Here is a 14,010-nt window from a genome sequence, read left to right on the forward strand (position 1 = left end):
GCTGCTAAAAATTCCAACCCCTCTCTCCCAACCATCCACTCTCTTCGAGACTGTGTCGATCCAGTTTGCACTTGGCATCACACATTTTGGGATCCAAAAAGCCTGTTACAAAATCCCTCAGCACTGCCTGTTCCTGTGTAGGACCCCTGCCATGGTCCATGGTGGGTTGAGGACCCATCACCCTTTTCCTTGGTCTGGATGCCCTTTGCCCACAGGATTTCTCTCCTCTGTAGCACAAGAGCTGCTGGACTGGGGATGAGGGAGTTGTGATGTCCCTAAAAGCCTCACTGATGAATTTCTCTGTTTCCCTCAGACAGATGTTGTTCCAGAGGACTGAAGCCTGCCTGTGACCAGTGAACAGATGGCATATGGTATGTGTCAAAATCCTGAGAAGCCCCTTTTGCACAGCACGAAAGGAATGTGTCCAGAAACCCTGTGTATCTCTGACGTCTTTGTTTCCTTATGCCTTGCCTAAATCTTGGTTTCCCAGGACACCCACATGCCCATTACTGCCTTAAAATGTCTGAAGACAGTACTTTTAAAATTACTTCTCTCTCCAGCATCTTGACAGGCAGCTTGGGACAGGCTGAAGGGGTTGTAATGAACCACAGAGGAGGAAAAGTGCCATGGAGCCACGGAAATCTGCCTGAAAAATCCAGAAATGATTCCTAAAAGATGTTTGCACTGATCATTGTGGAATTTATCCAAACCAGCTCTGTGCATATTCTTCTTCCAGCTCTGGAAAATTTTCCGGGTGTCTGCTCACCCTTCTGGAGCATCAGCAGGGCCCACCTGGGTGGTACAGAGGGTGCTCAGATCCATCTGCAAGCTGGATTAGGGTTCTGATGCCTGTGGCCGTCTGTGTCAGCTTTATCCCACCTCTTTACCCTGGCATGTGTGCTCCTGCCAGGTTGTGGAGCTGAAGAAGAAGTTGCCAGAAACTGGAGAGAAAATAAGGATTTAAGCCAGAAATTATATCCACTGTGTCCCTCTGTGGCTTGGGTCAGAGAGGAGATGCTTGTTGCCCAGAGAAGCTGTGGCTGCCCCATCCCTGGAAGTGTCCAAGGCCAGGTTGGATGGGGCTTGGAGCAACCCGGGCTAGTGGAAGGTGTCCCTGCCCATGGCAGGAGGATTGGAATGAGTAGAGTTTTAAGGTTCCTTCTCATCAAAACCATTCTAGGATTTGTTGATTCTATGATTTTAAAGACTGCATGACCACGAGTTGTGTAAATCCCGCCACGCCCGGGCTCATCATTGCTGTCCTCTCTTGCACTGGGTATTTGCATCCCCTCTCCTGCTCCGTCCCCCCTCGGAGCAGGTTTCCCCCGGGCTCTTTTCTCAGCTCAGCACATGGCTCAGTGCCTCGGCGTGCTTTGTGCTGAGCTGGGTGCCCGTTGCTGTAATTTTTACCTGTTTGCGTCCCTTAATCTGTATTTGTTCCCTTGGAAGTGCAGGGAGATCCATTAGGGAAGAGGCGCTGGGTAAACACCGCCCTCTCCCCTCTCCGCCGGCCCCCGGGATCAGCGATTAACCCCGGGTAAACAGAGCCGCCTGCCAGCCAACCCTCGGGGCACAGAGGACCCGCAGCTGCTCCTCCCCACCTTAGGGGGGGGGACAGAAAAGCCGGGGTCGTCAGGGACAGGAGGGTGGCGTGGAGCTGAAGCGCCCGTGGCAGAGTGCCATGACCTGATGTCGGTGTGCCATGGGCGGGACCAGCCACCGGCACTATAAGTAGGGCTGGTGACGAACCACCCCGGCAAACCAACCGCTGAACCTCGGCAAAGCACCTGCTGAACCCTGGCGAACCAGTCGTTGAAACCGCCGGGCAAAACCAACCACTGAACCCCGGCGCGTGGAGCGGACAGCGCGGGCAGCGTGGAGGAGGCGCCCGGGAGGAGCTGCGGTGAAGGTGTCCTGTGCTGAGGGGAGTCCAGCGGCACCAGCTCGATGCCAACACAGTGTCCGTAGGCTCTGGCACGCCCAGGACATGGATCACAGCACTGGGACAGGTCCATAAGGGCTCCCCAGCAGGCCCCAGGCGATGGCAGGAGCTCAGGTGGGGCTCCCGGGAGCCTGCCCTGTCTCTGACTCCGACTCTGACTCCGAGGATGCGGTTGTGGGTGGCACAGGACCCGGTGCCGGGGCACAGAACCCCTCCCAGGTCATCCACAGCGGCCACTTCATGGTGTCGTCCCCGCACAGCGACGCGCTGCCCCGGCGGTGGCACCACCGCGCCGACCCCCGGAGCATCGACCCGACCCTCACACGGCTCTTCGAGTGCATGAGCCTGGAGTACAGGTGAGTCCCAGAGCCCTCACTCTGGCAGGTGTGTCATGGGCCCCCAGCTCTCTGAAGGCACGAGGGGTTGATCCCTGCTGCACAGCCAGGGCCTTGTTGCCAGCTGACATCGTCCTCCTCTTCTCCATGGGCTGTAAGTGCCATGTGCTCAGAAAATACCATCCTGGAAGGTTCTGGGGAGAAAGAGCTGGTGCTGGGTTGTTGGCCATGGAGCCAGGTGAGAAGTTCCTCCTCTTTTCACGTGTAGCTTGGCTCTGCTCCGCTTCCCCATGAGATCCGGTGTCGCTGTGCTCAGCTGAGGCACCCTCGTGGCCAGACCCTGTGCACCCCACAGAGCAGCAGTGACCCCGTGGGCAGCCAGCACTCAGTCTTTGGCAATCCAGCCCAGAGCAGGAGTCCTGCCTTCTGTCCTTGACTCTGTCCGCATGTCCTGAGATTATTCCATGACAAGCAGGAGCAGCAGCACTCAGGGCTGGATGGCTGCACGGGCTTTTGTCCAGGGTCTCCAAAAAGCTTCTCTCCTTCTTTCCTGCTAAATTCGATGGGTGACTGCATCATTCCCCTGCCACACAAATCACCCAAGCCCTGCTGGGCAGCTCCTTAGTGACAACAGGACAGACTGCAACATGTCTCTTGGTATCTTGGTCCACACTCTTGAAGGCAGATCCCACCTTTGACAAGCCCCCAGGTTGTGACTTCTCTCCAGGAGAGCATCAGTGGGACTTGTTCAAGTCAGCACAAAACTACATAGCCTTCCCAAAGGAAGGAAACCTGGAATTACAATATCCCAGGTGGAAACCTGGAATAACAATGTGCTGCTGATGCTGCATGAAAGCAAAAGCTCAGCAACGTAGCCTTGAAGAGGTGCCCATTGCCTTCCTCCTCATTCAGGGTCTCATCCAGGGCCTGAGGTCTCAGGTTTGCCTTGAGGTCCTTGAGTGCTCCGTGTGATGGAATACGTGGTTACTGCCAAAGTCCCTCTCCAGCTCATCTGGAACCCCTTTATTCACTGGAAGGGGCTCTGAGGCCTCCCTGGAGCCTTCTCATCTCCTGGGTGGACACCCCCAGCTGTCTCAGCCTTTTCCTTGCTAATACATTTTGACACCCCTGTAGGCAGCAGCTGGAGAAAGGTACCAGAGTGGGAAAATGCAGTTCAAAGGTCCTTGGTGCACCTCTACATTTGGTCTCATCTGATTTGATACTTCTCTGCATCTCCTGCCATTTCACACCTTCCATCCCAGGCAGGTTCCCCAGACAGGGGTTGGTTCATCACAGTTGGAGTCACCAGCCCAAGGTCCTCCAATCCTCAGGAGAGCAGCCACAGTTTATTGCAAACTAACTCCCTAACCAAGGAGGAACCACCACAGAAAGGTGTCAGCTGGGAGGTCCCTTTGGAATTCATCACCCAACTCCTTTGCAGGGCAGGGCTGGGTCCAAAGCCAGGTCAGGTTGTTCAGGGCCATTACTGACAGATGTGAGCCCACCCTGTTCCAGCCTCCCCAGGGCTGCCCCGCTCTCACAGGGAGGAGTGCTGTCCATGGCCTTAGCTGGAGTTGCCCTGTTCCGACTAGTGTACCTGGTGGCAGTAAGTAGATTCTCTCATCACCTTCTTCAGGATGAACAAACCCATCCCTCTCCCTCCTCTTCTGCCATGTGCCTTAATCCCCAACCATCTGAACACCCTCCTCTGGGATCCCTCTGGTTTGTGAACCTCCCTCTAGGACCAGGAAATCAGTCTGGGCACAGTATCCAGCCTTGGCCATCACAGTGTGGAGCAGAGGGGAACTGTCCCACTCCTGATGAGCTGTGACTGCTGCAGCCTCACATCCCTTGCTATCTGCAGCCCTTTCAAGGGCCACTCACTAAACTTTCCCTGAACATTTTTCAATGACTATAGCTGTAATTCCTGCCCTCTCCAGCATTCCTCCTGGGCATTTCACAGATATTATGGTAGTCCTGTCTCAGCCTGAGCAATCACCACAGGGAATTTGACTTATTTTCCCCTCCTGGGCAGGACAGTGCATCACCTCCTTGCTGGGAAAGAAGCACTCTCTCCACATCAAGGTTTGCTTCCAGCAGTAACTTGTTCCCTCAGATCCCTCAAAGAGAGGCAATCCCTGCTCCAGAGTCTTCCTCATGGTGCTGGAGGCTGGGATGAAACAGTTCCTTTTTACCCATATTCCAGGACACTTATAGCAGCTCTCCTGAGAAAGGCTTAATGATTCTCTCCTACTCCTTCTCCTGCAACAGCCTTCATTTCTGGAATCCCTTCCTTAGATAGTTTTTTCTCCAGTGGGTGATGTTTCTCCCTGCAGCTCACCTGGCTGCCCCTCCTTCCCCAAAAGGCTGAGTGTGGAACTGAACCATCTGGGCTTACAACCCTTCCCATGACACATTCCCAGGAATCACTGACCTGGGGAACATCCTCCTGAAAGGAGAAAAACTGGGGGGCAGGCTGGGAGCTGCAAACTGCAGCCTCTCGTGGTCTTACCTGGCACACATCTGCCTCAGCTCCCTGGAGCTGTTCCCAGAGTGTGGTGTGGATGAACCTCCTCTTCTCCCCGTAAGTAACGAGGGAGAGATTCGGCAGGTAGGGACATTAGACTGGGAACTGACCTGGAGTATCCACTCTGCCCCTCTTGAGATTCAAAACAAGGCAGCTTGTGTGCCAGTTCCCTGCTAATTCATCCTCCTGGCAGGCTCTGTGTCTCCCCTGGCGGAGGGGGAATTGCTGCTCTGGCTTCAACACACTCTCTGATTGATTTTCTAGTTCACAGTGCCTTAAACACTCCCACAGGGGCAGCGAGCACCAGATAGAGACCCCAGGGATGCACAGTCTGAGCTTTCCTCTCCTCATTTCCTTCTGGCAGAAGACCCACCCCCCCTTCCAGGGGCAAAGTCTCTCCTGCTCGAGCTAAACCCACCCACACTGCACTGTGCTTGTGCTGTCATTAGTGTCAGGGAGCTGTGAGCCTTTTCTCTGTCATTCCCAGGGGTTTTGGGGCTGATCTTGTCCAGGGATGGTGTGGAGGGGCTGGGCTGGTGTGCTGCAGTTCCCACACTGATGCACTGGGGGGTCATACCTCCAGACACCACCAAAATAACTGGCTGTGGAGGTGTAGCTTGGCTTGTAACTCTCCAGCTCTCAGGTGACTTTTTGCACGAGTTTTTCAATGCCTTCCCTTCTCATCTGGGACAGGAAAATGTCTGTTCCATCTGTGCTTGGAGCACGCACAGAGCAGGTCCTGACATCATCCCAGCACATTCTATCAACACCTTTGTTCAACACCATCCCTGGATCCCCCCCTGGGCTGAGTTCAGTCCCACCACAGCTGGCACAGCAGCTGCTTCATCCACAGTGAAGGAAACAGCTTGTTTAGGTAGTGGAAGGTGAATTTGAACACAGCCATTTTTCCCTTAGGGGGCACTTCCCAGGGAAACCGTGGTCAGATTTTTAACTTTCTTTGCCAGACTCTGGATTTTAGAACATCAAAATTCCAGAAAATACATGACCATGGTAGTAAAATTTGTGAGAAATGGAAGATGAGCGTGCAGGGAACACCGTCCTCCTTTCTGCCAGCCCCAGGACCAGCGGTGTCCCACAGCCCAGGGATCGAGGGGGGCTCTGATAGCCCCACAGGAATCCTGCTCCTTGGAAGGGATGAGCAGGCTTGTCCCTGCCAGGGGACCCTCAGCTCAGCTCTTCCCCTCCTGCTGCCACTCATTTATCTTTGTGCAGCCCCTGTTTCTTTTGCTGCTGATGGGGAGAAAACCAATTTTGCCACAGAATCAGAGACTCCAACATCTGAAAGTGAGTAAATAAGCCACGGAGCAAACAAGGTGCTGTGGACCCACACCGGGGTTGGACCCAGGCTGAGCCCTGCTCCCACCTCACCCCATCCCACAAATACCCTGTAGCCCAGGGTGAGATCTGTTTCCCAGTCCCTCTGACAGTGTGGGGCAGCAAGCCCCTCAACCTGTTTAAAACCTGTGGGGTTTGCATCCATCTCCCTGGGGAGATAACGTCAGGAAAGGGTAGGGCCCTATACAAGGCAAAGCAGGGAGCAAAGGTCAGCCTGATAAGCCCCAAAAATGAAGGGAACATTGAGGGGGGGAAAAAAGGCAGCTGGCAGCAAAGCCCAAAGGCATCACGCCTCTGCCTCCAGACCCCATGGCAGCTCCGTGGCCGCGGCCCCACAGGCCCTACGCGTGAGCAAGGTGTCTGATTGCACCCCAAGGCCTTGGGCTGCTCCTTTCAACTGTCTGTGGGTGAGAAGCCTGGCCTTGACCAGCAGGATTTGGCCACGTGCCCTGGAAACCCGTCCTTTCCATTGGCTCCTCCACTTGGCAGCACCGTGCTGTTTGCTTTGGTGCCGCTGGGGAAAGTTCAAAATCCTAGTGATAGTGGAGTGGCCAGCGTGTAGCCAAGTCCTTAACTCTCTGCAGGCTGGAGCCAGCCCCTGGGGCCATGGGTTGGGCTGTATCTCCCTTGGGAAACTCTCCCCATCCCCCCCAGTGGGTGGGAGCACCCAGTCCCAGACACATCCCTGCATCAGGCTCTGGAGGGGTCCCCGGTCCTCCTCCTCTGCAGGAGGCAGATTTCAAGACAAGTCAAAGCAGAACCCACCAAAGTCATAGTTAGAGAATTCCTGGAGGTTTCACAAGCTCGAATGAACAAGCACAGAGGCTTCTTACACCATTCTCATCCCCAGCGCCTCCCTGGGGACACAGCCTGGAGGCAACTGGATGCACCCAAGGAGAGGCTGGGAACAGGGGATACAGCACCCCAGCCTCCACCTTTCCTGCTTCCTGCATGAGCCAAGGAAAAGCGGAACTCAGAGCAACACTGAGACCTTTAGGGGACAGACTCTTGGCTGGGGAGGGATGCCATGCAGGCTGCAGCCACTTCTCAGAGGGACCCCTGGAGCAGCTGGCATTGCACCGGGGCCATGCCCTGATGGGTGGGAGAGCTGGGAGAGGTGACCCCTAAGTGAGGCAGAGGGACCCCTGGGGCAGCAGGACCCCCAGGACCTCCCCAGGGGGGGCACACCAGGGGTTGTGTCCCTTGGCTGGATGGAAACAAGACAATGAGTGAAATGAGGCTTCCCCCAATGCAGGTCCCATCAGAGACATCCCCACCACCCACAACGAGCTGTAGAACAAACACAGCTGCCTCTGGGAACATGGAAATGGGAAGCAGGGAGCCCAGCTGGGGCTGGGGGGCACAGGTTTGCAGGGTTGGGTGTGTAGAAGAGCTCAGGGCAGCTCTGGCTGAAGGCAGGGCTGGTCTTGCTCTCTGTCTGTCTTGGGGCACAGGCAATTGTCCCTTAACGTCCTGAACATCCTCCAGCGCTGTCCTGCCTTCCCAGATCCCCCAGCATGGCTGCCCCTGCCTGCCCCAGCTGAGAGCAGCATTTCCAAGTCTTTCCTGGCATGAAAAGGAGGGTCAGAAATAGCTGCCCAAATGCTATGATGAGGCAAGAGCCACCACAGCACATGTCCCCGGGCGTCTCGCCTGGGCGGGAGACTTCCCTTCCTGTCCCTTAGGGCTGGGACACAGCTGGCCTGGCCAGGAACAGTGGGATCCCTCCTCAGAGCTGGGGTTCCAACCTCAAGGAGTCAGTTCCTCTGTGTGCTGTGCTTTAATCCTGGGGGTTTGAGAAGCCTCCTGTGGGTCTGTGAAGCTCAGGGATTAGGCCTGTGCTGGTCTCGGGGTGCACAGGAGTTGGGAATGCCCCTGTCGGTGCTCCCAGAGGTGCCTGACAAGCCTCCTGTAGCAGAGCCACACTGCTGTGCCTGCTCCTGACCTGACACCAGGCTGGTGACCCCTAAGCATGTTCCCCCAGGCATGTCTTGAGGCACAACCCCCCAGGGAGACCCCAAACAGAAAGGACTGTGGGATGGTGCCCCTCAGCCCCCCCTTTGCTTGGTGTTTCAGTGGGAAGCTGGTGTCACCCAAGTGGAAGAATTTCAAGGGGCTGAGGCTGCTTTGCCGGGATAAAATCCGTCTCAACAACGCGATCTGGAGAGCGTGGTACATCCAGTGTGAGTATGGGCCAGACCCTGCTCCCTCTGCCAGGAGCCAGGCTGTGCCCAGGGGGGGATGGAGCTGGCCATGCAGAGGTGCACGGATAAAGCCAGCTGTGCTCTACCCTGTGCAGATGTGGAGCGGAGGAAGAACCCTGTGTGTGGCTTCATCACCCCTCTGGAGGGGTTGGAGGCTGATGAGCACCGAAAACCGGAGGTAGGGCAGGGTCCCTCGCAGGTCTGGGTGGCACAGTGGGGAGCTGGGGACCCATCTGCTGGGAAAGGTGTTTCTGACATGGCACGGGACAAACAGCCCTGGCTGTGGGATGTTGGAGCTGGGGGGCTCAGACAGGCCCTGTCCTGCCCCCCCCCCAGGCTGTTGTGCTGGAGGGCAAGTACTGGAAACGCCGCATCGAGGTGGTGATGAGGGAGTACCACAAGTGGAGGATCTACTACAAGAAGAGGGTGAGTGGCTCTGCCCGTGCTGCTCCCCATCCTGAGGCAGTGCCACTGGTGGGGTGGAACACCAGTGTGCCCACTCTGCAGCTGTGGCTGGCAGGGAGGGATGTAACAGGCTCTTGCCGGTGTGGGAGGGAGCTGCTGGCTGCCCCTCTTGAGCTTCCACCCTCACCCTACCCCACACCATACCCACCCTGCCTGGGGGGTGACACAAACTGTCTTCTCCTTCAGCTCCGAAAGTCCACGCGGGAGGGCGAGATCTCCAGTCCAAAGCAGGTGAGTCTGCTGGGAAAGGGTGGGGAGAGGGAAAAGAGGGGCACAGTGCAGACCCCTGCACCGGGCAGCCTGGGAGAAGGGCAGAGGAAAGCCCCATGGGATGGCATGCCAAGCACTTGAGATGCTGGATTCACCTTTCTGGAAGCAGCAGAGTGCCAGAGTGATAACACTGTGGGAAGCATGGGGGATGCCAAGGAGAGCAGCCACGGAGCCAGGCACGGACCCTCCCCACAAGAGGTGCCCAGCTGGCTCCTCTGCTCCATCTCACTCAGGACGAGGATGTCTGGAGGCCAACAGAGAAATGGTGCAACCAGCTCTTCTGCAACGTGGTGCCAATGCTGCTCGGGGATGAGGAAGAGGAGCCCGGGAGCAGGCAGCACTTTGACTTGGACACCTTCCTCTCAGACATATCTGACACCCTCTTCACCATGACACAGATGCCCAGCACCCACCAGGCACTCCCCGAGGATGGTAGGTGCCCCAGACTGTGCTCCAGCAGAATGTGGAGGAGGAGCAGGGTGGTGGGATGGGATGGTCCTGTCTCTCCTACAGGGTGGGCACCCACCTCCCTGCCCAGGGAAGGGGCCAGTGACACAGGGTAACTGGGGTGACGCAGAGGGGTGGCAGATAGTGGTGGGAGCAGCCCTGAAGGGGGGTCTTAGGGGTGCAGTGGCCAGGCCCTGATGTTCCAGCTCTGCCCTCTTCCAGTGTATGTTGGGAATGCTGACATGATACAGCCGGATTTGGCACCCCTGCAGCCCAGCCTGGATGACATGGATATCTCAGGTAAGAGCCAGCCTGCATGTGGTACCACATCCCACACAGCCCTGCACCCTGTGGCAGCACAAAATGGGGGCTCAGAGGGTTGGCCAGGCTACAGAGGAAGGTGTTGGGGCAGGCAGAAGCACCAGACACCCAGTGCCATGGGAAAAGCAGCATGGATGGGCAGGGGCCATGGACAGGGGATTGGTGTGCTTGCCTGCACCTGGACAGAGCCACAGGGAGTTGGGAAAATTCAGGCCAGGAGCTGTGGGAGGGGATTTCTACAAGCAGAGGATCTTTCTAGGAGTGCCAAAGCCCCTCGTTTTGGCTGCAGACAGAGGAAGGACAATTGGGTTCTGTGTCCCCTCCTCACCTCACTGCCCAGCCAGCCCCAGGGATGGGGGCTGGGACCCTGCACTGGGCTGTGCTACATCCCCTGGGGACAAGACACTGTACCTGCCAGGCTGCCCAGAGACAAACCTGGCACTGGTGTCCAGCTGGGGCAGGGGGCTGTGGGGGGGGAACACTAGGAAGGGGGCAATAGCAGCCTCCCCCACACTGCCATGCAGGCTCTGAGCCGTGAGTGTCCCTGTGTGCCATGGGATCAGCTGGGACACGTCCTGGACTCAGCAGTGTCCTCAAACACCAGGGCAGGGCACCCCTGCGGACCAGCTTTGCCCTCGAATGTGCCAGAGCTGGGCACGCTGGGGGGGTTGGTGGCTGCAAGCCCTCCCAGGTAGCTGGTGGCCTTGGGCTCCCATGTGAGCCTGGAGCTCCAGGGCCCATCTTCACTTCCTTCAGTAGGAGGAAACAAGGGCCCTTGCGCCACACAGCTGAGGGGTGATGCAAGACCAGATGCTGGAAGGGAGCAGGATGGGCACTCTGTGTGACAGGGCAGGCAGTGGGATGCCCTGGGGATGGATGAAGAGGGAAGGCTCCTGCCAGCACCTCCTCAGCTCGTTCTCTCCAGAGGTCCCATCAGGGTGGACCACACAGGGAAGAGGGTCTGTCTCCATGGCTGACCCTTTGCCCCCTGTCCCCTGGTGCCCCACATGGACATCAGTCAATGGATGGCTCCAAGGGGGTCAAATTGACCCTTGAGAAGTGTTCCTCCCCCTCCAGGAGGTCCTGCATGGTGTCACAGCAACAGCCCCAGCACCTCTCTGAGGGCCCAGCATGGCCTCATGCTCAAGCAGATGGCAGGAGCGCAGCAGTGCTCAGCTAAACCAACGTATCAGCCAGGTTGGCTTTTTTCCTGGGAAAAGGCCTGCATTTTGCTCCAGGGTGCTGTCTGGGAAGAGGATGGGTCTTACTTGCAGGCCCCTAAATCACAGGGCAGTGTCCTTCCCTGCTCTGCCTGTGCCCAGCATCTCAGAATGGGGACACTGCTGAGGATGGGGAGGGTCCCACGTCCTGCTGGGATCAGGGACAGGGTCCCAGCTGTGGCTCCTGGACTGCTGGGGGCAGCATTCCATGGGGTGCTTGGAGACTCATGGGTAGGTGTTCTGTCCTAGACATGGAACATTTCCTGGGACACCGTGTGGGGCAGCTCCCTGGATGATGAGGGGTTGCAGCCGAGGACTGTGTGTGTGCCATGTCCCCCATGGGGCAGTGGGGAGAGGAGATGGGGGTGAACGGTGGGTGCTGGCTGCCACCAACCCCATTATGTCCCAGAGGCCACTTTTCCAGCAGAGTTTTCCATGGATCCCTCCCGCAGAGCTGTGCGGGGTGGGCACCGCGGGGTCACAGGGCTGTCACCGTGCCGGGTGTCCCTGGCAGAGCTCAGCGCCTGCCAGTCAGCGCCTGCGAGCCAATCCCCAAATGAGGAAGCATCTGTGTCCACGGCGGGTCCGGAGCGCGGTGCGGGGCGGATGGAGAAGTCCCGATGGCAGAGGCGAGGGAGCAGCCCGGCCCCGCGCCCTGCTGGCACCGCGCTCCAGGTAGGACCCGCGCTGGGCACGGGGGCTCTGGGGGTTGGGCTGGCTGTCCCCATGGGGTGGCACTGCTCTGCTGCTCTGCAGGGCTCTCCCAGAGCCCGGGGCCGGTGCTGGAGGGTCCTTAGGTTGGGAAGGGGCTCTGCAGCCCCAATCCCAGCGGAGAGCAGCCTCAGGTTCGAGCGGGATGCCAAAGGCGTGGTGTGCTGACCACATGGGCTCTTCTCCCTCGAGCAGCACCGTGCCCTGGCCGTGCTGCACTACCTGGAGAAGGGCAGGGTGATGTGACAGTGAGGAGGAGCATGGGCAGGAGCTGTGGGATGGGGAAGGGGCAGAAGAAAGGGAGGACAGAGCTCCCAGGGGCCGCCATCCCTGTAGCACAGCAAGAAGCACAAGAGGCACAAATCTGACAAGCTGGGCACCAGAAATGCCTATAAATACCCACGGAGCTTTGGTACCAGTGGCAGAGGCAGCCCAGTGTGGGCTAAGTGGAGGTGGGGGTAGAGTGGGGCTGGGCTGCATCCCAGGAATGGTGAGACACTGCCTGGCAGCATCATGGCACTCACTGAGTGCCAGCCCATGGAGGGGCAGGAGTGGCTCTGCCGTGCTCCCAGGGACTCACCACTGCCTTGGCAGAGGGAAGGGGCAGTCTAGGGGCTGGCTGGGGCAGCTCAGCAGCAGCTCTGCCCCATCTTATGCTGCTGTTTCCCTCAGATGGCAGCACATGGCATGCTGGAATCATCATCATGCCCAGTCCTGTGGCATCCCACGGCGCTGGCGTGTTTGCTCCTCTGGTGTGTTTCAGGCTTTTGTGTGTCCTGGTCAGGGCACCCTGGGTGCTGGAGCCTGGACTATGGCCGGTGCCCTGGGCATGGCTGCACACACCGGGCAGGCAGAGCCGGCAGCAGGGCCTGGAGGTGGCACCACCAGTGCCAGATGAGTGCTGGGGAGCATGGCCAGGTGCTCCCCAGAGGAGATGCGAGTGCCTGTCCCAGGGTGGCTGCTCCAGCACAGGGCCTGTGCCAGGGGCTGGCAGGCAGCAAACCCAGCGAGCCCTCCTGCTCTGTCCTACAGGGAATCATCCAGCAGCCCCATCCCAGTCCCAGAGTCATCCTCTGCCCCCTCTCCCGGTGGCAGTGCCGGAGCGAGCGCTGGCACAGGCGCTGAGCCGAGGTGGGCATGGGGCTGATGTGCCCAGGGAGGTGGTGGCTGCCCAAAGTGTCGGGCCAGCCCTCCGTGCCGCGGCGTCTGGGCCTGCGGAAGGAGCAGGGCTGTGGGAAGGAGACAGGAAGGGAGCGGGAGTCGCGGCAGGGTCACGCGGCTCGGCTTCGGGAAGGCCATGGGATGTGGTTACCCACAGGCTGCACGCACGGCAGCGCTGGGGTGGGGAGGACAGCACTCACCACCACTCCAGGGGACTGTCCACGTTCCCCTGTGGCTTGGGAATGTTCATCTGGATCCTCCCCTGCAGTGCCCCCAGCCTGGGTATTGTGGTCCCTGCCCCATCCCCTGATACAGCCCCACACACACACCCCTGGGAGCAGCTGGGGGCTGGAGAACAAGGAGCCCAGCTGGGTACCAGGAATGGGATACCCACCCTTGGGTGGCACTCTGGGTAGGTTTTCCTGTCCCCATGCATGTGGCAAGGCTGGCCCTGGGTGACAAATCTGTTGGAACTGCCCCGGCTGCACAAGGTGAAGGGAGGATTGGCAAGTCCCCAGCAGTGCCAGTAACAGGATACAGCTCCACCCTATGTGCCCCAGTGCTTGTTCCCCATCTCTGGGCAGGTCCCCTCATGCCAGTCACTGTGTCTCCACTTGGCCCTGCAGATCTCTTCTTCAGCCACCGAACACCCCCATCGCAGACACAGCTGGGCTACCAGGAGCCGTCCTGCTTCTTGCCCATGGCTGAGCCCCTGTTTGACACCGGGGGGTCCCTGATGGGTACTCGGGGGCTGCCTGCAAGCCCTGAGGCCCCACTCTCCCCTGGCACCCTCCTCCAGGTGAGCAGAATCCCAGCCCACAGCTGGTGGCGGCCGGTGCCCCAGCCACCCTTCCTGACCCTCTGGTGTCTCCCACAGCCTGGCAGTGCCTCCCAGCTCAGCCTGCACAGCGCCTTCCTGGGCCCCGAGGTGCCTCCAGCCCCCCTGCCCCCTGAGCCCTCCTCTGCAGTGCCCAGCAGCCTCAACCCCCAGCTCCGACACAAGCCCCCGCTGCAGTACGACCTCCCCACCAAGTGCCTGAGCCTGGAGCCG

General features: G+C 58.7%; 1 protein-coding gene across 1 annotated transcript in view; it reads left to right on the forward strand.

The window, feature by feature from the left end:
- The first annotated feature begins 1,844 nt into the window (after positions 1–1,844).
- Positions 1,845–14,010, forward strand: part of MLXIPL (MLX interacting protein like) — a 17,612-nt gene continuing 5,446 nt past the window's right edge. Inside the window, exons 1-9 of the mRNA XM_027905474.1 lie at positions 1,845–2,298; positions 8,237–8,343; positions 8,460–8,542; positions 8,701–8,790; positions 9,016–9,060; positions 9,333–9,531; positions 9,769–9,846; positions 13,586–13,758; positions 13,837–14,010. Of these exons, the coding sequence (XP_027761275.1) occupies positions 2,042–2,298; positions 8,237–8,343; positions 8,460–8,542; positions 8,701–8,790; positions 9,016–9,060; positions 9,333–9,531; positions 9,769–9,846; positions 13,586–13,758; positions 13,837–14,010 (1,206 nt within the window). The 5' untranslated portion in view covers positions 1,845–2,041. The remainder of the gene's footprint in view (positions 2,299–8,236; positions 8,344–8,459; positions 8,543–8,700; positions 8,791–9,015; positions 9,061–9,332; positions 9,532–9,768; positions 9,847–13,585; positions 13,759–13,836) is intronic.

Source organism: Empidonax traillii, unplaced genomic scaffold (assembly GCF_003031625.1).
Source record: "Empidonax traillii isolate 1590-97213 ecotype Southwest subspecies unplaced genomic scaffold, ASM303162v1 scaffold1158:size169731, whole genome shotgun sequence".
In the NCBI taxonomy this organism is placed as follows: Eukaryota; Metazoa; Chordata; class Aves; order Passeriformes; family Tyrannidae; genus Empidonax; species Empidonax traillii.